The sequence below is a fragment of the Euprymna scolopes genome, chromosome 18, assembly GCF_053919585.1.
Source record: "Euprymna scolopes isolate OS-2025 chromosome 18, ASM5391958v1, whole genome shotgun sequence".
In the NCBI taxonomy this organism is placed as follows: domain Eukaryota; kingdom Metazoa; phylum Mollusca; class Cephalopoda; order Sepiida; family Sepiolidae; genus Euprymna; species Euprymna scolopes.
The window spans coordinates 95826077-95847945 of NC_136499.1; the positions used below are offsets into that span (position 1 = coordinate 95826077).

Sequence of the window (21869 nt, forward strand, 5' to 3'; positions counted from 1 at the left end):
TATTATACAATAATAACGTGTGTTTCATTGGATTTACAACTAGGAAGCCAATCTATACAACTAATATATATATATATATATATATATATATATATATATATATATATATATATATATATATATATATATATATATATATATATAAGAACAAGTATTTGGAAGGCGGAGAACGTGTCATATATTCTCGTCTTTTTTCTTAAACAAAAATTAAGTTCAAATTAATGCTGTAATAAGTTTTTTTTTAATATTGATTTAGACATTTATCTCAATTTTTAACATACAAAGAATGACTAAAACTTTTGGAATGTAAGGGCGGTAACTCTCAAATTACAATTTTCAAAAATTGCTAAAAAAAAATTAACATTTTTATAATATTCTTTTTATCAGACGTAAAATATAAGTAGTATAATAAATCAAATTTAAATAATTATTATATAAAAAAAAATATAATATGATTTAAAAATAAATAAATACGTGACCGGAAGTGTACAAATAATACTATTTCCGGTTTCTCCCTTCTACGGAGAAGTCGTCCGCTTGTTTTTTTTTTTATCGTCTGTCGTCATGGACGGTGATCGTGCCCAAGGTTTATTATTGAGTATTTGTGTTTGCTTTGATTTCCATATCAACTAGCAAATCTAGTCGCGTGTGTTGTTGTCTATATCAGAATTCTGATATTTGTTTAGTTTGTGAATGTAACCGCCATTTCCTCTCCTGGCGTTACAAACATCGCGTGGACAAGTAAAAACAGCTTTAATGACAACAACGTCCCACGGTCGGTAAGTTGGCGTGTTCTCTTTGATACACTAGGAGCGAGCGAAGAAATTAACCCTCGCCCATTTGTATTATTATTCTGGTAAAAAGATACCGCATATATTTAGAATTTGAGAACCCACAGGAAATTTTGCTACTTATGTAGAATTATACGAATCGTGTTGTTTTTAGACAAGAGTTTGAAGTTCAATTTCTTTTTTTTTTAATTTTGGTATTTTTTACGACTGACACCCCCAACCACCCCATGTTAAGAACGGCTTTCGGAATAAACACCCTCATCCTCCCCATGTTAAGAGCGGCTTTCGAGGTGGGGCGGGGCGGGGTGTTAATCCGAAAGGCGTTCTTAACATGGGGAGGTTTGGGTGTTTATAACACGCTTGGGAACGTCGTAAAAATTTACGAAATTTTGTTAAATTGTTACGTGAAAATATAGGATAGTTGGTGCCAGTGAAGTGGAAATGAAATGCACTTATTAATCCGCGCTATTTTTTTTTTTTTTTTTTTTTTAAATAGTATTTTCAAGATTAATCAAAGTTTTCTGAGATCTGTTTTTATTAAATTGTAAGGGTAAAGTACAGAATAGGTACAAAACATCCTCCCCTCCACATGTTAAAAATGGCTTTCTAAATGTTATTTCAGCGCGGATAAAGTGCACTTGCACTAGTAATGGCTAGTTTTTTTTTTGTTTTTTTTTAAGTCCCCTCCTTCCTCATGGGTTTGTATTACTATACACAGAGGTACGAAAAAGTTGTAAAAAAAGAAAAATATATAACAAATGTTATCAAAGGCAAGATAAGTTACTTTTCTACTTAACTGGATAAGGGATTTGTTTTATTATGCACATAGATTCGAAAAAGTTGTGAAACAAATATATAACAAATAAGGCAAGAAACCCACCCAATAAATCTTACCGTGACATTTATTGGGTGGGTTTGTACCATCATATTGTTTTATTTCTTATTTTGAAGTGATTATCGAGTCTTCAAAGATATCGGGGCCATCTTTTCTTATTTTCCGGCAGCGTTCAACAGTCAACACTACTTGCTTTTCGAACCGAATAAACACTTTACATTAAATAAAAACATTAAAAACTTATCCATGTGTTTGTATTACTATATACATAGATTCGCGAAAAAGTTGTCAAAAAGCAAATATATAACAAATAAATGTTGTCAAAGGCAAGATAAGTTACTGTTCTACCTAACTGGATAATTTTAGGGTTTTTTATTTAATATAAAATATTTATTGATGTATTGTTTTTCGAGCCGAATAAACATTTTACATTAAATATTAAAAACACTAAAAAAAAAAAAAAAGTATCCAGTTAGGTAAAAGTAACTTATCTTGCCTTTGATAACATTTGTTTGTTATATATTTGTTTTTTGACAACTTTTTCGAATCTGCATAGTAAAACAACGCCATGGCTTTCGAAATAATAACGTCACTATTTTAGCGCGGTACCAAAAATACATAAGTACCTTTGTTTAAACTATTTATTCCTAATGTTAAAAGTAATATTGATACTGGTGCATAATTTGAACCAGACGTAACTCAGCGTCCGATCGGCGTTGCTCGGAACACAACGTTAACCGCCGAACTTCACCGATTATGAAAGCGTAACGAACGCTGCTCAAAAAGAAAATGAAGGAAACGCGTAAACATAATTTTAACAGAAGAAATAAACAAAACAAATAAACCAAGAAACCACGATCTACCGTAACAAATTTTTGTTTTAAGTCGTTTTATTGTAATTCGTCTGCTACTTTGCAGTGCGTTGATTGGCTAATCGACGTCTTACGTCACATTACAATCAAACCCGAGCGCATAATATCATGTTCCGAGCGAAGCGGATCGGATGTTGAGTTACGTCTGGTTCAAATTATGCACAAGTACCGTAATATTTAATAAGAATTATAAGCTTTTTTTAAATTCGTAAATACCGATTCTGAGTAAAGTAGCCATCTTTATTCAATAACAAATAAAAATGTTCAGAATTGGTATTTACTTAAAGGGTTAATAGTTAACAAAACCCACCCGTTTCCTCGTGTTATAACGAGGAAACGAGTGGGTTTTGTTAACTATTTTCAGTAAATATTACCTTACCCTATAACAATGCCGATTTTAATTTGGTTTTCTGGGAGTATTCGGCAATATGATACATCACTTCGCGCACGCGAACTCTTCGAATACCCATTTAAAAAAAATAAAGGTAACATTTACCCTTTTTTCGGTAGGGTACAGGGTTAAATTTTACTAATTTCCTTTTTTTCACATAACTGAAAAATTTCCTTTAACTTTACAAGTTTAAAAAACAAAAAAGAAAAAAACTGAAACATCCCCTACCCCTCAACAATGCGTTATTTTCATTTATTGTGATGGTAGTCATTGTTTTTATACCTCCTCCTTTATAAAAAACAATGTGAAAAACAGTTTTCAAAAGCATTCCCAAAATCATTAACTTCCTAGTAATTGCTGAACTTTTAACTAACTTTGAAATGCCACTATTTCTGTTTGGAAAAAAAAAATCGTCTGTCAATGAAAAACTGTCATGTGTTTGTGCGTTTTTCTCGACTGTTTCTACTTGAATAAACACACATTGAATTTATTTTTATTAATCGAATATTTATTGAAATCCAATATAAAATTAATGAAAAACTATATATATATATATATATATATATATATATATAATTTTTTTTTTTTTTTTTTTTTTTTTTTTGTACTTATGCAGAGTACGGAAATAATAACGTTATTTAGAAACCCATTCTTAATATGGAGAGCGTTTTGGAACTATTCAGTACTTTCACCTAACAATTTAAACAAAAGGGCTTAACGGGCGTATGGGCGACCTACCGGTGTTAGGTAAAAAAAAAAAAAAAAAAAGCTCTAGTGGAAGAAATAAGTCCGGTTACCAAACCGGACTTCGTCTTTTTTTTTTTTTTTTTTTTTTTTTTTTTTTTTTTTTTGAAAAAAACAAATTGGTATGAAAGAAAGTGTGAAACATTTCTACATAATTTTTTTTTTGTACGTATATTTTACAAAAATAAATAACTTATTTTTGCATAAAATGCTGTTTTTTTTTTTGTTGTTTGTTTTATTTTCGTATAGGATGTTTTTGTTTTTTTGTTTTTTTTTTTTTCCAATCGTTTGAATCTGTTTAAATATTTGATACTCATGCAGAGAGTGATCCGTGTTGTTTGTACCTATTCTGTATCTTACAATTGAATAAAAAAAAATATAAAAAAAATTTAATTACGATTTTAAAAAATAGCGCGGATCACTCTCTGCATTGGCACCAAATATTTATTGATTTCTTTATATTTATTAGGAAACTAGACAATGTGTTGGCACTTCTGCAAGGCAGTGACATATTAGCAAGAGACGAGTTATCGACCCTTGTTATTCGAAAGATAAATGACATCTAGCGGCCATTATGTGAACCTCAAATATAAACAAATGTTTACGATAACGCAAAAATAATGAAATAATACAAAAATATATGAAAATCGAAACATTTATTAAATAAAAAATACATTGAAATATAATTTTAATGTATTAATATTTCTTTTCAATGAGTGATTTAATGTATCAAAATAATTTTAGTTTGTCAATATATCAAAATAGAAAACTTAAAAACCTGAGACGTTTATAGAGGTTTAAGAATTTTTCTTTTACAGTGATAGTTTTTGTTTTTTCATGTTTTTTTCACAGTAAGATTGTATAAACATATCAAAATATAATTTTTGTTTGTCAGTGTAGCAAAATATAATTTTAATATAGATTTTTATTTATTTATTATGTATTTATTTCAATGACTGATTTTCATAAACCTTTTTGGAATATAGTGTTTTTGCAGTTACAGAGATAGTTCCCCTATTTGTTCAAAAATCCCTTCCAAGGGATTCTCTTTGCACGAAATTTTAGAAAGGTACGAGTTATCGACCACTGTTCGGCTGAAACACGCCCTTTATCGGCGGTTCTTGATACACACATTCACTAGATATATCAGAATTTGGGGGAGAATTTTTGACACCCCTAGCACAAAACTGCAATTAAAATATTAAAAAAAAACTCGTAATTTCTTTTTAAAATGGTTTGTTTATTTTCTTTATGGGATATACTTCCAAAATAAACTATTAAAGTTGTTTAAAAAATAGAAATATTTTTTTTTTTTATTTAAAAAAAAAAAAAAAAAATGTTTACAAAGTGCCTTCATGCAGCCATTTTTTTTACGTAATGAAATCAATTCAATTTTACGAGTTAGATATTTTTCAATTTTTAAACTTTAAAAATCTATTAAATTTTTCTATTGGTTCAATTTTTACGGTATTTTCAGGTTCAATATGAAATTTTATGCTCTTTCCAATAAACCAAATATCATATTTTAAACAAACACTTTTTACCCCCCCCCATTTAGAAATGTCTATTAAAATTTAAATAATTAATTTATGCACAAATTGAAGATAAAAGATCAATAAATAAAATATTCTAATTTAAAACAAGTGTTTTTTTGAAAATTTACCTGTAAAGTCCAAAAACCTTTTTTTTTTTTTTTTTTTAAAGTGGAAGCTTGTTATGCTTAGATTGTCAAGTAAATATCGGACGCTTACAACAATTTTTTCTATTTCATTCAATGTTTTCTTGTTTTAGATATTTAAAAAAATTCACTCGATAAGAAGAAATATATTAATCAAAAACTTGTGTATTTCATTAAGAAAATAATTTTTTAAATCGGTAGAGTGTTTTTTTGTTTTTTTTTTTTTACGGCAAAAACTTATAAGTGAATGTGTTCATTTTCAACTAGGGAGGCCCCAAAATACTAATTTTGGTTTACAGTACGCAATAGAAAGAGACATTAATTATTGCCCTTAGAAGCCACCAGAAGATAAATGCGAAGAACATCAGATATTTTTTCTCTTTATTTGAACAGTGAAAAAAAATCTAACTTCGCGTTTTTTTCTAATCCTTGTTTGAAAAAATATTTCATTTAAAAAGGACATGGAATATAAGTATAAATATGGATAAATTCTTAACAATGAATAATGGAAGTATTCATTGAATAGTATTTTTAGAGGTGATTTTTTTGGAATTTATATATATCAAAGTAAAATTCTGTTGATTTTCTTTAAATCTTTTTTGAAGAAAACCGATTTAAAAAAACAAATATTGCATAATTTGCTATTAAACCTGTTATTTTTTTTTTAATTTTGGTCTTTGCTCCTTTAATTAAAAAAATAGGGTTTGAATTACATTTTTCAAGTTATAAGCTTCGAAAGACAGTAAGTCTAAATAATCCAGTGTTTACTACGAATTTTTAATGGCGATTTCTGACACTGCTACACATTTATCTCCTGTCACTGACATGCAGAAGTGGCAATGTTTTCAATTGTTTTAATAGAGAAATCCTACATGACTGATACATTTTTTATTTTTGTTACTAACCAAAGTGCCCTTTTTGGGAAGTTTGTCCCCCCCCCCCCAGGTGTATCAGAATTTGGGGGGAATTTTTGACACCCCTAACATGAAACTGTGAATAAAATATGAAAAACTCGTCGGGTTTGTATTACTGTACACAGATTCGAAAAAGTTGTCAAAAAACAAATATATAACAAATAAATGTTATCAAAGGCAAGATAAGTTACTTTCTACCAAACTGGATATATTTTTTGTGTTTTTATTCAATGTAACATATTTATTCAGCTCGAAAAACATAGTGTTTACCGATGTATTTGAAAATTCAAGATGGCGTCTCACACCCTCTTTAACACCGTAAGTATGGAAAAAGGTGTTATAAATAAAAAACTATACAAAATACTATTAAAAACCCGCCGAATATATGTCAACCTATGTCACGGTAACATATATTGAGCGAGTTTTTAACATTATTTTATCCGGTTTTTTATTTATAACATCTTTTCCCACACTCACCGTGTTAAAGAGAGAATAAGACGCCATCTTGAATTTTCCAATACATCTGTAAACACTGTATGTTTTTCGAGCTGAATAAACATGTTACATTGAATAAAAACACGAAAAATATATCCAGTTTGGTAGAAAAGTAACTTATCTTGCCTTTGATAACATTTATTTGTTATATATGTTTTTTGACAACTTTTTCGAATCTGTGTACAGTAATACAAACCCAACTCGTCATTTCTCTTTTAAAAGTGGGTTGTTTATTTTTTTTATGGATTATACTTCCAAAATAAACTATTTAAGTTGTATAAAAAGTAATAGAAATATTTTTTATTTTTTAAAAAACAGTGTTTACAAAGTGCCGCCGAGCTTCCATGCAGCCATTTTTTTTTTTTTTTTTTTTTTTTTTTTTTTTTTTTTTTTACGCAATGAAATCAATTGAATTTTACGAGTTAAATATTTTTTTAAATTTTTAAACCTTAAAAAGCTATCAATTTTTCTATTGAGTCAATTTTTACGATATTTTCAGGGTCAATGTGAAATTTTATGCTCTTTCCAATAAACCGAATATAATATTTTAAACCCCCCCCATTTTGAAATGTCTATTTAAATAATTGATTAATGTACCAAAGTTTTAGATATCACAAATTGAAGATAAAAGATCAATAAATAATATATTGTAAATTAACACAGTGTTTTTTTTTTTAAATTTACCTGTAAAATCTAGTGTAAAACCTTTTTTTTAATTGGAAGCCTATGTTTTGCTTATATTGTCCAGTAAGTAATGGGCGATAACAATTTTTTTTCTATTTCTTTCAATATTTTCTTTTTTTAGATATTTAAAAAAAAAAAAATTCACTCGACAAAAAAGAATGAAAATATAAATAAAAAATTTATGTATTTCTTTGAGAAAAAAAAAAATCCTGGAATTTTCTTTCTTTTTTTTTTTTTTTTTTAAGGAATAATCTTATGAGTAAAAATTTACTATTTTTAAACTATGGGAACACATATTTCTCCAGGTACAAGGCTACACGCCTAACGCGAACGTATGGTTTTTTATGTCCTTTTGTTCATCCGTAGTTCAAAACAAGGAGAAAGATTACTTCCGGTTTTTCGAAAAATGCTTCCATGATCGCGCGTTTTTCAAATAGTCGTTTAAAAAATTCTTTTATTTAAAAAAATAAATGGAATTTAAAATATAAATATAGATGAATTCTTAACAATGAAGAATGGAACCACACATTGAATTGTTTTTTTTGGGGGGGGTAAGTGATTTTTTTTCGATTTTTTTTATACTCGAAGAAAGAAAAATTTCGTTGATTTTCTTCAAATCTTTAAAAAAAAAAAAAAAAATATTGCATAATTTGCTATTTAACCTGTTATTTTTAAAAAAATTGGTCTTTGCTCCTTTAATTGAAAAAAAAATAGTGTTTGAATTACATTTTTCAAGTAGTTATAAGCTTGTAAAAATAGGAGGTCGAATTATTCAATTTTTTTTTTTTTTTTTTTTTTTTTTTTTTTCATGCATTCTTAAAATTGGTTTCTGACACTGCTAGTCCCCCCACATACAAAAACCGGCCTCGTGTCTAACTCTGCGTCGCGAAATTAAACTAAAACAGGTCTAGTAAGCGGAACAATTTTACATTAGTAAACAATTTTCAAATGACACCGGTTAGGGTCGTCCATGCTTCCGTAATGCCAATATCTTTTTATTAGATTGTTAGGTGAAAATACACAATAGTTACAAAACACTGTCCTTATGTTAAAAATGACTTTCTAAATAATATAACCTTATTTCAGCAATTGCTAGTTTTAAATAATCCAGTTTCTAGATTGAGAGTACCCCCCCCCTCGTACTCCAATAATCACACTCTGAGCATTTCGATAACAAACGAGTAGTTTTTACTCAATAGCCATTACTTGATAATAATTCTAGCAGTATCAGAATTTTTGTAGGAATTTTTGACACCCCTAACACGAAACTGCGAATACAATATAAAAATCTCGGAATTTCTGTTAAAAGTGGGTTATTTATTTTCTTTATGGATTATACTTCCAAAATAAACTATTACAGTGGTTTTAAAAGTAATAGAAATTTTTTTTTTTTTTAAACAGTAATGAATTTTCCGAACTCAATATTTTTCAATTTTTAAACTTTAAAAATCTATCAAAATTTTTCTATTGATTCTATTTTTACGATATTTTCAGGGTCAATGTGAAATTTTATGTTCTTTCCAATAAATCGAATATAATATTTTAGACAAACGTTTTTTTTTTTTAAATTCACGAACCCCCCCCCCCCATCCCAATTTTTAAGTGTCTATTAAAAAGTAAATAATTTAGTCACCCGAAAGTAAATAATTAATTTACTCACAAATTGAAGAGAAAAGGTCAAAACATAATATATTCAAATTTAAAAAAAAAACAAAAAAAAAACAGTGTTCTTTTAGAATTTTACCTGTAAAGTTTGAAGTTTAAAACCTTTTTTTTAAACCACGTTATTTGTTTTTTCTTTTTTTTTTAATGGAACCTTGGTCCTTGCTCCTTTAATTGAAAAAAAAAATTAGGGCTTGAATTACATTTTTCGAAGAGTTATAAGCTTGGAAAGACAGGGGGTCGAATAATTCACGCCTCCCATTTTGTAAATGTCTAATAATAATTAATTTAGACCCCGATAAGTACATAATTATTTACTCACAAATTGAAGAGAAAAGGTCAATACATAATATATTCAAATTTAAAACAAAAAAATATACTGTTTTTTTTTTAGAAATTTACCTGTAAAGTCCGAAGTTTAAAACCTTTTTAAAAAAAAAACACTTTTTTTTTTTTTTTTTTTTTTTAATGAAATCTTGGTCCTTGCTCCTTTAATTGAAAAAAAAAATTAGGGCTTGAATTGCATTTTTCGAGGAGTTATAAGCTTGGAAAGATGGGGTGGAATTATTCGCTATTTCCACGAAATTTCTGACAGCATCGCCATGTTATTTCCACCAACCTAATGGGGGTTGGCGACCAGCAGAAAAATTTAATGAGTAAATGTTTACTTTAACTACAACAGAACAGTAGAACAGAACAGCGACCAATAAATTTTTTTTTTGTTTAGTTTTCGGGGTCGCTGACAACGAATCTGATATTCAAACCCGTCGCAAATTTACCGTTTGCGTGGTATTAACCCCTGGACCCTCTCACTATTTTTTGCCAACTCACCGCACCGCCATCGTTTATGCTATTCATTCTTACATGATGCGTTCGCGCATGAACGCGCGTGCGCGCGACCCCCCCCCCCTTCTTGCCACTACTACACTGCCCTCGCCCTGCCCTAACCCTCAAAGTAAACAGAATTTTTGTGAAAAATTAAACAGTGCTTCTGCTCGGTGTATATGGGCGCGTTACTTGCGGAAAAACGGTAAATTAAACTGCAGAAGCAGCACCTGTTAAATGTTGTACAAGTTTTATAATTGAAAAAGAAACCTCAAAAATAAAAATGCTTTTGTAGACCGTTCGTGAAAACTTTATTTTATTATTTTTATTTATTTTTATTTTATTTGTTTTATTTTATTTATTTGTTTTATTTTTTTTTTTTTATTTTTTAGTTTTTTTAGATCAATAAAAAAAAACATTGAAAACTACGTAACACAAAAAATGAACAACATTTTGTTTTCAAAAACTTTATTTTAAATGTCTGCTAAAAGATTCTTCCGCGATGTGACAAGTCACCTTACTACGCGCGTTCATGCGCGAACGCATCATGTAAGAATAGCATAAACGATGGCGGTGAGTTGGCACAAAATAGTGCGAGGGTTCAGGGGTTAATACCATGCAAGCGGTAAATTTGCGACGGGTTTGAATATCAGATTCGCTGTCAGCAACCCCGAACCCCCCCCCCCCCCAAAAAAAAAAAAATTGATTGGTCGGTGTTCTGTTGTAGTTAAAGTAAACATTTACCCATTAAATTTTTCTGCTGGTCGCCATGGAACTCAACGCCCAAGGAGTACCCAAAAACTGCACATTAATCCTTACGTTAAGTCCGTCCAAACGATAGCCTAAAACTCTCGCTAAAATGTACAAAAAAACGTTCACGAACGTCAATAGTCGACATTTCGGGGCTTCGGGCTGCCGTAGTTTTGGCGACGATAACCGTAATAAGAATTAAAAAATAAACATTTGTTATAGAAATGCAATGAATGAAATGCTAATATTTTGTGGTACTTCTACAGTTTATCGCCGAAAATGGGACGCCATTTTTTTGGGTGGGGGCACCTGTCATTAGAATCAGGAGAAATCAGTATTTTAAACTATGGCCGAAGTAGGAAATAAATAACAAAAAATTAAACTAGATATTAATTACTTCCGGAAAAAAAACTATGAAAAAAAGTGAAAGATCAAAGTGTAGTATCTGTTTTTCAGATGCTGCACTTCAATTTCTTGTTCTGTCAGTGAAGAAATCCTTCACGACTGAGACAATTTTAATTTTTGTTCCTTTTCTCCACATTAAAAAACGACCCTGATGTCTAACTCTGTCCCGTGGAGAGGCATTGTAAATAGGAACATATATCCGTAATTGGAAATGTTTCGATTTAATTAATGAAAACAGGAAAGCTCTTCATGAAACGTATTTTTTTTTTTTTTTAATTAAAAGCAGAAACTGAAAATGACATTCATAATTGTTTAAACTGGGCGTGTCTATTTGAAAACCAAAACAGTTATTGTATAAAAATGTATTAATATATAATTGTAAAAACATTTATTGAAAAGTCTGCGTAAGAAAATATAATTTTAATAAAACAATTTTGTAATTTAAAAAAAAATTTTTTTTATCCTACTTCGGTCATAGTTTAAAATACTGATTTCTTCCTCTGATTTTAATGACAGGTGCCCGAAAAAATGGCGCCTCCATTTTCGGCGATAAACTGTAGAAGTACCTTTTTGTAATTTAAGTTTCTAAAAAAAAAAAAAAAAAAAAAAAAAAAAATGGAATAATCGTCAACATTGTATTTAATTCCAGAATTTTAGAATGTTTTTTCGGGAGAGGGTCACTCTTAGTTTCACTTTTATTGTTACCAGCCACTATTTTTACTTTTTTTTTTTTTTCTTTCTTTTTTTATCGTGGTATTTTTTATTTGCTTTGGGGAGGGTTGGTTTATGAACTCGCTAGCTGTTTAATAGTTTGAAATCATTAGGCTTAATTTGATGGCACTTTTAAACATTTTATTTGGTGTTTCTACAAATTAGCTGCGACCTGGTCGTGGGTTGGTGTATTCGGTAAAAACCCAAACAGCTAGAAAAAAAAAAAGCGACTAGTTAAAATGAAACTCTAACTTATTTATATCGTTTTGATTGTAAGTTTAGTGTTTTATTGGAGTGGGAGGAAACTTCTTTTTTTTTTTTTTACCTCCCCAGTCACGCGGACGTTTAATTTGTTTTTTGATATTTACTTCCCTCTTACTACGAAAAGTGTAACAAAAGATTGAAAGGTGGGGATTGAAAAACCAGCGCATAAGATTATACTTACAGAAAATGCCTGAGCAATCTATCAGCATTCCTTGATCAGCAGGTCTCAAACTATTAGCAATAAACCAACCCCTTTCAAAAGAGGGTAATACCTGATCTAGCACAGAATCATATCGCAGGATAATAGAAGCAAGGTTAATAATTAAGAAATGGCCTCAACTCGAACTAATTGAAGACGTATCCTCGACAGGTAGGTCAGGTTGCAACAAATCCTTGCCAAATTGGATCCCCAGGATCAAAGTAGACAAAAGTCTGTTCTCAGTGGCCAATCTGAGTGCTGCAACCTTTTCCATAATAAAAGGGTACGTCTTGCCTAGGACAAGTGTTTCAAACTTTTACAGGAAAACTACTGACACCTGATGGTGAATCATTCTTTGAATTTCTAAACCTAGACGCTACAACAATAGCAACAACCCTCATTAAAAGAATGTAGAATGCAAAACCAACATAAAAAAAGTATGTTAAAGACGGTCTTGACTGAAATTATATCGTAACAGAAATCTGGGTACTTATGTATTTTTCGTACTGTGTTGAAATAATGTTTTGAAAGCCATTCTTAACATGGGGAGGAAGGGTGTTTTGTAACTATTCTGTGCTTCCACTTAACAATTTATTTAAAAAATTGATATTGTGAAACTTGAATTTAAACTGAAAAAACTATTTAAAAATAGCACCGTACCAAAAATACATAAGTGCTGAAATTTGTCTACATGCTATCCTAAATAGTTACATTTATATTCTTTTTGTAAAAAATTAAATATTGTTTGTCACTGTTACATAAGCATCACGTAAACCAGTTTTAGTATTAAAGTGCTGCAAGTGTTTTGAAGTCCAGAATGGATGGCATCAGGTGGCATCCTGTCAATTGTTCTCTGCAGTCTTATCCAAACGGTTGTAAGCAATCGAGTAACTTTTTATACAATTAAAACAGGTCTTCCACAGCCTATCATTCCCCATTATTGCCTGGGATGTCCACGCATGATATGGAGAGATGAGACGCTGTACATAAAATCCCCTTATCAACATTACAGTTTGCTTCAACTATACTTCACAGCACCAACTCTCAAAGTATACTTTGTCTGTTGTCAAAAAAAAAACTCAACTCTGTCCTCTCCAATTCATCCTTCTTATAGCCATTGTTCCCTTCATATACAAGTTAATGCCACATGTATATAAAAAAAATTCATCTACAAATTTAAGATTTTTTGCTTTTCTTTTTCCTTCCCCGATCCTCTCATGCTAAACAGATAATTCCTCAGTAAGACACTATGAAAGTGGACCTTGCACATGTGCGTTTTGCATAATGACACTTCAACGATAGCCCCTTGCAGCAGAACTATGCATGCGCAAGCAGTTCCGTCTCTTATTTATCATTCTTTCATATTTTTTTTGCCTCCGTTTGGCTGTTTTTGGCGTTTTTTCCTAAATGGGAAACAAGATGGCCGCCAGCAAAAACAGTAGTGATTACGTTGGATACTGAATGCCTTCAAATATGAATAACTACTTGTTTGCGCAAAAAATGAATGCGATATTCATTCTCAATGTACCTGAAAACCTATAAAAGTCGACAAATTAAAGGTGAATGCCGAGGGGTCGATAAACTAAAAAAAAAAATACCAAATAATTTAAGTCTTCAAATTTATCAAAAACACCTGATAGAACAAACAAAACAAATGCACATTTTTACGTGAAATTAATTTTTTTATTTACACATGACTTATTGCACATAACTTAAAACTTAGCTATATTTTTTTTTTTTTTAAGTAATGTAAATGTACAATCTAATAAAAATATAGTTATTTATATTATAAATGTTAGATATATCAAAAACGCCTGACAGAACATAAGAGAATTAAATAAGTAAACAAAAAAAAATGAGGCATATTTTGGTACTTGTACAGTTTAATTAAGACATTAAAAATGAAAATATTGAAAAAAAAAAGTTTAAATTGTACGTATCCGTTATGGAATGAAGTTCTCCGGAAAAAAAAAATTCACTTAATTTGATCAAGTAGTTTGTGTTTTACACCGAAAAAAACAATTTATGATACCGAGCAAAAGGTTTGATTTTTAGGAAGAAAAGCTAGTATTAAAGATGGAGAGGGAGTGTCGGCGCTTTTCATTGAGTTATCTCCCTGTGGCGTTTCTAAACCCCAAACAAAAATTTTTAAAAAATCCAAGATTCTGCCTTCAACGCGCTCTCATAAAAACGTTTTATTTTTCCGCTGTAAAAAAAAAAAAGACTACTCGATCAAATTAACTGAAAAATTTTTTTCAGAGTTGTTCAGTTCAAAACGAATATGTACAATATAACCGTTTTTTAGATATTTTCATTTTTTAATGTCTTGATTAAACTGTGCAAGTACCCATTTTTTAAAATGAAAAAAAAAAATTCCGGCAGTCACACGCAACTGTTTTTTTTTTTTTTTTTTTTTTTGTTTAAAATGTACCCAGTTTAATTTTTAAAAGATAATTTAACAATGCTGAAGTTTATCCAACTGAAGATAAAGCAAAGAACATATGAAAGTTTAGAAAATAAACTGACATTTTTTAATAGTAAATTTTCATTTCTTTTATTGATGCACTAAAAATATTATTTTAAACAATAATTTTCTATAATTTTTAAATAAACAAAAACTTGCCTAAGAACTTTGATATTAGTGAAACAAGTTCATTTACTCTTTCGTTCGGTCACGCGGCTCGTTCATGCTGACAGTTGATTTTCGTAATGATACTTCTTACTTCGGTCACTTGGTATTAAGTTGTAAATCTCGATGTGTAGGTAAACTCGGTTTTATTAGTGGCCCTCCTTGATTTATGAGCATAGTAATATGACACCAACAGGTTATTAAAAAGGAGATATTTCTCTACAAAACGGTGCCATTTTCGGAATTTTTTCAATTGCATTTCTTTCATATTTCTGTCAGTGAAATTTTCAAGTTGATTTTTTTTATGAAAAACAATTTAATACCCTTTTTAAGCTCACCATATTGATAAGTGACCTTTTTTCTTTAAAATGGTACTATTTTTTTATACATAGACTCACAATATCGCGTGCACCAAATTTGAAAAACACTATTTTTTTGTGTACAAAAAATGAAGCGGCGTTCACTAAAATTAGTGACATAACTTGAAGTAGCCTTGAAAAAAAAACTATTAAAAACACAAGAAAAAGAATTATATATCTATAAAGTAAAAAGATTAAATTTTATTTAAATCAAAACTTTATCAAAATAACCCCAACAATAAACAAGATATCGCATGTTGAAGTTAAGGGAAATTGAACTGTATTTTCAGTTTTCGCATCCTAAACTAGGCTAGTTTGGGATACCTACATATAGATGATGCCACTACTAAAAAAAATCTATTCAATACTTAACATTTGTTTTACTGTAACTAATAAGTGAAAGTTGTTCGATTAAATTTAATTTTTAAAAAAAATTAAAACCTACTTTATTACATAGGTAAACAAATCAAGTTTTGTTTTACTTAGGTGATATTTAATGCAAATAAAAGTATGGTAGCTTACTTGAAGCATTGCTGGTAAATACAAATATTTAATAAGGATGTTTGCAATGTGGAAAATAGTGAAAGCTGATGAACAAAACCAAATAATTTTTTCTTTACATGTCTTTGAAACATGTGGTCATGCAACAGTTTCCCCACTTTTGCATTATTGTTTTACTCTGCAAGATCTTTCAAGCTGCACAGGTTGGGCAGTAAATTGCAGTAAAATGCAGTGTTGCATTGTATGGTCCCTCTCTCCACATTTGCAGATGATTGGTTTTGTAGCCGCATCATGTCATAGCAACTTTTGATATTTCTATTTTCAGGTGGTTGAGTCAAAGGTGCTTAGGAACTGGATGCAGGATCTCAAAAGGGGAGATTCCAATGTCAATAGCAGGGAGACATTCTCTAGCTGTCTGGTTCACTTTGTAGTTGTTAGGGGTTCGAAATGGCTGAAGAAACTTTTCAGTCATTTGACCAAATAATTGAAGACATATATATATATATATATATATATATTCTTTCTCAAAAACTTATCTATTTTTCATTGTTAGTAAGTTTTTCAGCTGCGTTTCAGTGAAATTTTTCAAGTACTGTCTGTGATGGTGGAAAATATTTTGATATTTCAGAAGAAGCTATCTTTTAAAAAATTTTCAGAAAAAAAACGTATGTTTTTAGAGAAGAAACTTCCCAAAATGACTTATATTTGAATGCTAAATTCACATAAAATATTAGATTCAGCAAAGAATTGATATTAAACTATTTTATTTGTTAATCTATATTTAGGTCTTATTTATTTGTGCTTTATATTGTCTTGCAGGATCATAACTTTTTAAATGCATTTTATATTAATTTATTTTTTATTGATTTTAGTGTACTTTTTCTTTTTATTCCTGACACTAAATTTTTTTTTTAATTTAGTTTATGGAAGCGATCGGAGTTGGTTTTATTTTTTGAGGTGGGGTATAAATAATTGAAATTCCCTTAATTTACAGTTTTACACCACTTTTATTTCCTCTTATAAAGATAAAAAAAGACATAGAATCTGCATTTCAATTTTGATCAAAATCCGTTAGTTTTTATTCTAAATGTCTAAAATTCAAAGCTCAAGTAATTTTTTTTTTTTCCTGAAAACGGCAAGTCCTTTTTTTCCTGGAATCTTAATAACACATATTTTCAATATTTCAGTACCCTTATTCATATTAATGTTTTTTCTTTCCCTAGATATCAGCTATGGGGGACCTTGCAAATACCTTGGAATACCACAGTTTCCGCAGTACCATTCCTTTAAAGAAGGTAAGGTCATTTTTTCCCCCATTTTCACCCCAAACAAGTCACAGTGCCACTTTGATGTAGGGGGCTACTATTGCAGATATAAATTGCAAGGATATTATGTAGGGAGATGAGCAGCAAGATGTCTGTTCACATTACACTTGAACTTCTGCATGCCAGTACAGTTGGGAAAGCAGAATCCTGGAAGGGAATTCCAAAGTCTAGCAGTTCTGGGGAAGAAACTATTGGTGGAGAAGGCTTTCTTACACCTAGGGATCTGTGTGTAGTAGTGGGATTTTGTTGCTTGTTGGGTTTGTCGGGAGTATTTACATCGAGGGGATACAAATGCTTGTAGTTCATTGGAGCATTCACCATTAAAATACTTGTAGAACAGGAAGAAGAATGCAACATTTCGTCAGTGGGAAAAAGGCTGAAGCTTAGATGACAGTTCAGTTTGGCGACTCTCTTTTGAATCCTGTCCAGGAGTGAGAAACTATTAGCAGATGTACCAGCCCAAATGTGACACCAATACTGCATACATGGGCGTATGGTGACCTTATAGAAATACAGGATACTTTCAGGTGTTAGTAGCTTTCTGGTAATGCTTTCAAGTTTTCTGTTCCAATTCATGTTCCGTTTTCCATTCTTTAATCTTTTTCATATTAAAAAAAAATACTTAAGGATTTGCATTATACTGTTCTTATGTTATTCTCGTTGTTTTGGCTGATGTAACCTCAAAATTTCTTTATATAAATTTTGAACTCTAGAATCGATATGCCACAATGTCCACGTGACGCAACAGATAAAGGTGTTAAGTAATAATCAATTTTAAATGACAATCTCCGGGGAGTTGAATTCTCACTACAGATGATATTGACACTAAAATAAAAAAATCATCAAACACTTATTTGGTCATTGCTGGTAGGTTTCACTGCGCTCATAACACCATACAAACTTTGCTATTCCTACATATTTTATGTGCCTGGCAATGTTCTTAGATAGGTTTTGTATCCAAATGTTTCGATGAGTATCGATAATCGAAAAAAATCTGAAAGAACAGGCGATTTTGACTAAAGTTAATGCCTTATACAAGCTTACATCACAAGTGAATTTGAGAAGCTTTACTGCACAAGTAGAAAGGCTCTACATATAAAATCAACAGTAAATACTTTGGTATGACGGGTGCATTCGAAATGAATTTTAGAGCACAATTGAATCATGATACTTGACTCTTGCATTTTAAACTTTAAGCCATTGTATAAAATATTTTATAAAATCAATGGTAGGTTCTCTACAGTGCAATGTAAACTACAATGTATCACGTGAAGCTTCTTCCTGGTGCACCACAATGGGTTCCAAATTTGACCAGGAAATTAATTGGTTTGATTAAAAAATGGGTGAATTCACTGATTTTGATGACAAATCTAAGAGGGTGAAATATTCTGTGATTCTCATTCGATCCTAGATAACGTCCTGTGTGTTTATAGTGGAATGTGTTGGGATCAATTTTGCATAAAATATCTACCGCAAGATGTCCAGCCTTCACGTATGTTTGCAGTACATGATCAATATGAAATAATTATGAACAAATAAGAAAATCACTCGCTGTTACATGGTGATATATATTTATTATGAAGATACACACACATGTAACGACAATTCAAACATAATACATGAAAGGTTAGAAGTCCAAGTATGATATCAGAAACGAACGGGGATGATACTCCTTCTCCATTTTTGAAAGTCACTCTGTTTTCCCTCCACTCACTACTTACGGTCGTTGATCTTGCGATTTCTCGCGAGAATTTAAAATCCTAGGACTACGGACAATGGGGAGGCAACTTTGCCCAAAGAAGTAAAGAATTACTCCCCTTACATTATACTTTTGTATCGTCCTAACATCTCCCCTTTAAATTTTGTTGCTGGTATGATTTCAGTTGGGGATCCACCTACAAATGTTGTTGGACAATGAGTGCGAGCTCACTTCTGAATGTTAGGTTATTGAACTCCAGCTTCAGTGCTCTGAGAAGCTTCTGGTGTTTGTTGTGGCAGGTTGAAGGTGTCCAACAAGATATTTAGTGGAATAGTGATCTGATATTCTGTCTGGGAGATGTGATGGTCGCAGTTGGTTGGAGTATCAAACCCAAATTAAATTTTGGACATTTACCTCGTATGTTACATTTCCGGTTCGTCGTACAATGTAGCCTTGGGTCCATGACTCTTCGTTGTTCCGTTAGCCTTTTGTTAGGACTTGTTGACCAGGTAAGAATGTTCTTTAAACTGAACAATGGGGGAGGTGGTACTGCTGTTCCATTTTTGTGTTCCTCTAGAATGATTCATCAAGCATTCGGCTGGTGAGCTACCGTTTGGTATGTTACGCTTTGGTGTTGCCCTATAGCTTGTCAAGAAAGTATTTCTGATGTTGTCCCTTCTCCCCTGAGTTTTAAAAGGGCTCTTTTTAAAGGTGTCCACGAGACGTTCAACTTCACCATTCAATTGTAGATGAAATGGTGGTGTGCGAATGTGGTTGATACCATTTTGTTGGCAGAAAGTAGAAAACTTAACTGAGCTAAAAGCGGTACCGTTGTCAGTGACCAATGTCTCAGAAATGTCGAATCTGCTGAAAATCTTCTGAAGTTTGGAAATTGTTTCCTCAAAAGTAATATGGTTCATTTGGAATATCTCGGGCCATTTGCTGTAGGTATCTACAACAAGAAAGGATCGTCCACTTGTGGGCCCTGCAAAACCTATCTAGAGGCGTGACCAGGGGGAATCTGGAATAGGCCATGAATGAAGTGTAGATTTTTAAGGGGATTTAGCTGCTCGCTGACATTTAGCACAACTGCGTGCAAGATCTTCCAGCTGTTTATCTATTTTTGGCCAATAAACATAACCACGTGCTAATCACTTCATGCAACTGATACCTTGGTGTCCAAAATGGAATTGTTTTAGAACTCTGTTTTGCAATGATGACCTGTTCGGCAAGGAGAAGTATACCATCAACCTCTGATATGGAAGAATGGCAGTAACTGTTTGCTGGCCTTTTGGTACAGTGGTAGTGGATTGCTTCTTGTAGTAGAGTGTCAGAAGCTGTTGCTTCTTTAATCATGCAGAAGTAACCGGTAGTTTCCTTATCATAGCGGTGAGCGTTGAAGAGATTTCTGGCTCCAGGGATATTGCTGCAACAATTCTTCAGATAGCCTCTGGTGTGTACTAATTAGTTTTGACAGGGCATTTGCATGTCCAATAAAATTAGTTGAAAGGTACTTTATTGAGAAATCGTAGTCGAATAATGTGGTAGCCATTGTAGTCGATTGGCAGTATACACTGGAATACCCTTCTTGGATCCAAAAATGCTCACCAAGTGTTTATGGTCTGTAACCAAAGTAAAGTGACGACTGTAGATCATTTTATGGAATTTCTTCACAGTATATATTATCGCCAAAGCTTTCTTGATTTGACCATAATTCTTTTCTGCAGGTGTCAATGACTTAGATGCATGAGCGATAGCTTTCTGACTGCCATCAGGAAAAATGTGAGAGATCACAGCTCCAACACCATAATCAGAAGCGTCGGAAACCACCATAATGTCCAAAGATGGATTAAAATGGGTCAAAAGAAGATCTGAAGAGAGTAAAACTTTGATTTTGGCAAAAGAAGCTTTGCATTCTAGTGACCAGTTCCATGCAATCCCTTTTTTCAGGCGATTGAGAGGAGTTCAGATGTGGTGTAACTCTGGTAAAAATGAGCTGTAATGGTTACCAACCCAAGGAAAGGACGTAGATTTTGATGTCTGTTGCAGCTGGCATGTTTTTGATGGCCGATATGTTCTCTGGGTGGGGTCATCAACCTTTTTTTTGAAAGATGAAACCTAGATATTTTAATGTTTGGTAAAATTGACATTTTTTAGCTTAGGAAACTATACTGTTGGATCCTATCAAGTACAGCGATCAGACATTGTAGGAGTTCATTCTGGGATGTGCCAGAGATGATGATCTCATTAATAAATGTTGTGGCTCCCGTAATGCCTGTCAGCATCGCATCCATGGTCGCCTGGAATATAGATAGGGCAGTTTTAACTCTGCTGTATCGGAATAATCCCTTGTGAGTGCTGATTGTAAGGAGCTCTTTGGAGTCCTCATCAACTTTGATTTGCAGGAATGCATCGGAAAGATCAATTTTTTGCAAAACAGATTCCACCGTTTAACTTGGCAAACAGGTCTTCAGGTATTGGCAGGGGATATTGGTGTGTATCTAGTGCATTATTCAGTCCTATGGACTAATCAGCACAGATGCGAACTTTGCCATTTGCTTTTCGGACCATAACAATAGGGGCTGCCCATCTGGAGTAGTTTGTTGGTTCTATTACTCCAGCTTCTGAGTCGATCCAGTTCCTTTTCAACTATGTTGAGAGCTAGACAACGTCAGGTCTCCCTGCTTGTGTGTGTGTGTGTGTGTGTGTGTGTGTGTGTGTGTGTGTGTGTGTGTGTGTGTACACACAGGGTGTCCACAAAGTCTGGCTACATAATGTAGCCAGACTTTGTGGACACCCTGTGTATATATATATAATCTTGGTAATTTTTTCAATTCTATTTCACAATCTCAACAAAAATAACCTTCTTAGTGACACTCAATATGGTTTCCGTTCTGCTAGATCTACAGCAGATGTGCTTACAGTTATATCTCATAGGATTAGCAAATCTCTCGACGAAAGCAACCTTTCTAGGGCAATTGCTCTTGACATATCTAAGGCTTTTGATAGGGTATGGCATACAGGTTTACTTCATAAGATCTCTAGCTATGGTATAGCTGGAAATGTCTTAATTATTAAATCATTTCTTTCTGATAGGTTCATAAGAGTAGTAGTTGAGGGGCAAAAATCAGAAGCT

General features: G+C 31.8%; 1 protein-coding gene across 1 annotated transcript in view; it reads left to right on the top strand.

The window, feature by feature from the left end:
- Window positions 1-488: 488 nt before the first annotated feature.
- Window positions 489-21869, top strand: part of LOC145297689 (maspardin-like) — a 59617-nt gene continuing 38236 nt past the window's right edge. Inside the window, exons 1-2 of the mRNA XM_080143887.1 lie at window positions 489-779; window positions 16933-17004. Of these exons, the coding sequence (XP_080000013.1) occupies window positions 16942-17004 (63 nt within the window). The 5' untranslated portion in view covers window positions 489-779; window positions 16933-16941. The remainder of the gene's footprint in view (window positions 780-16932; window positions 17005-21869) is intronic.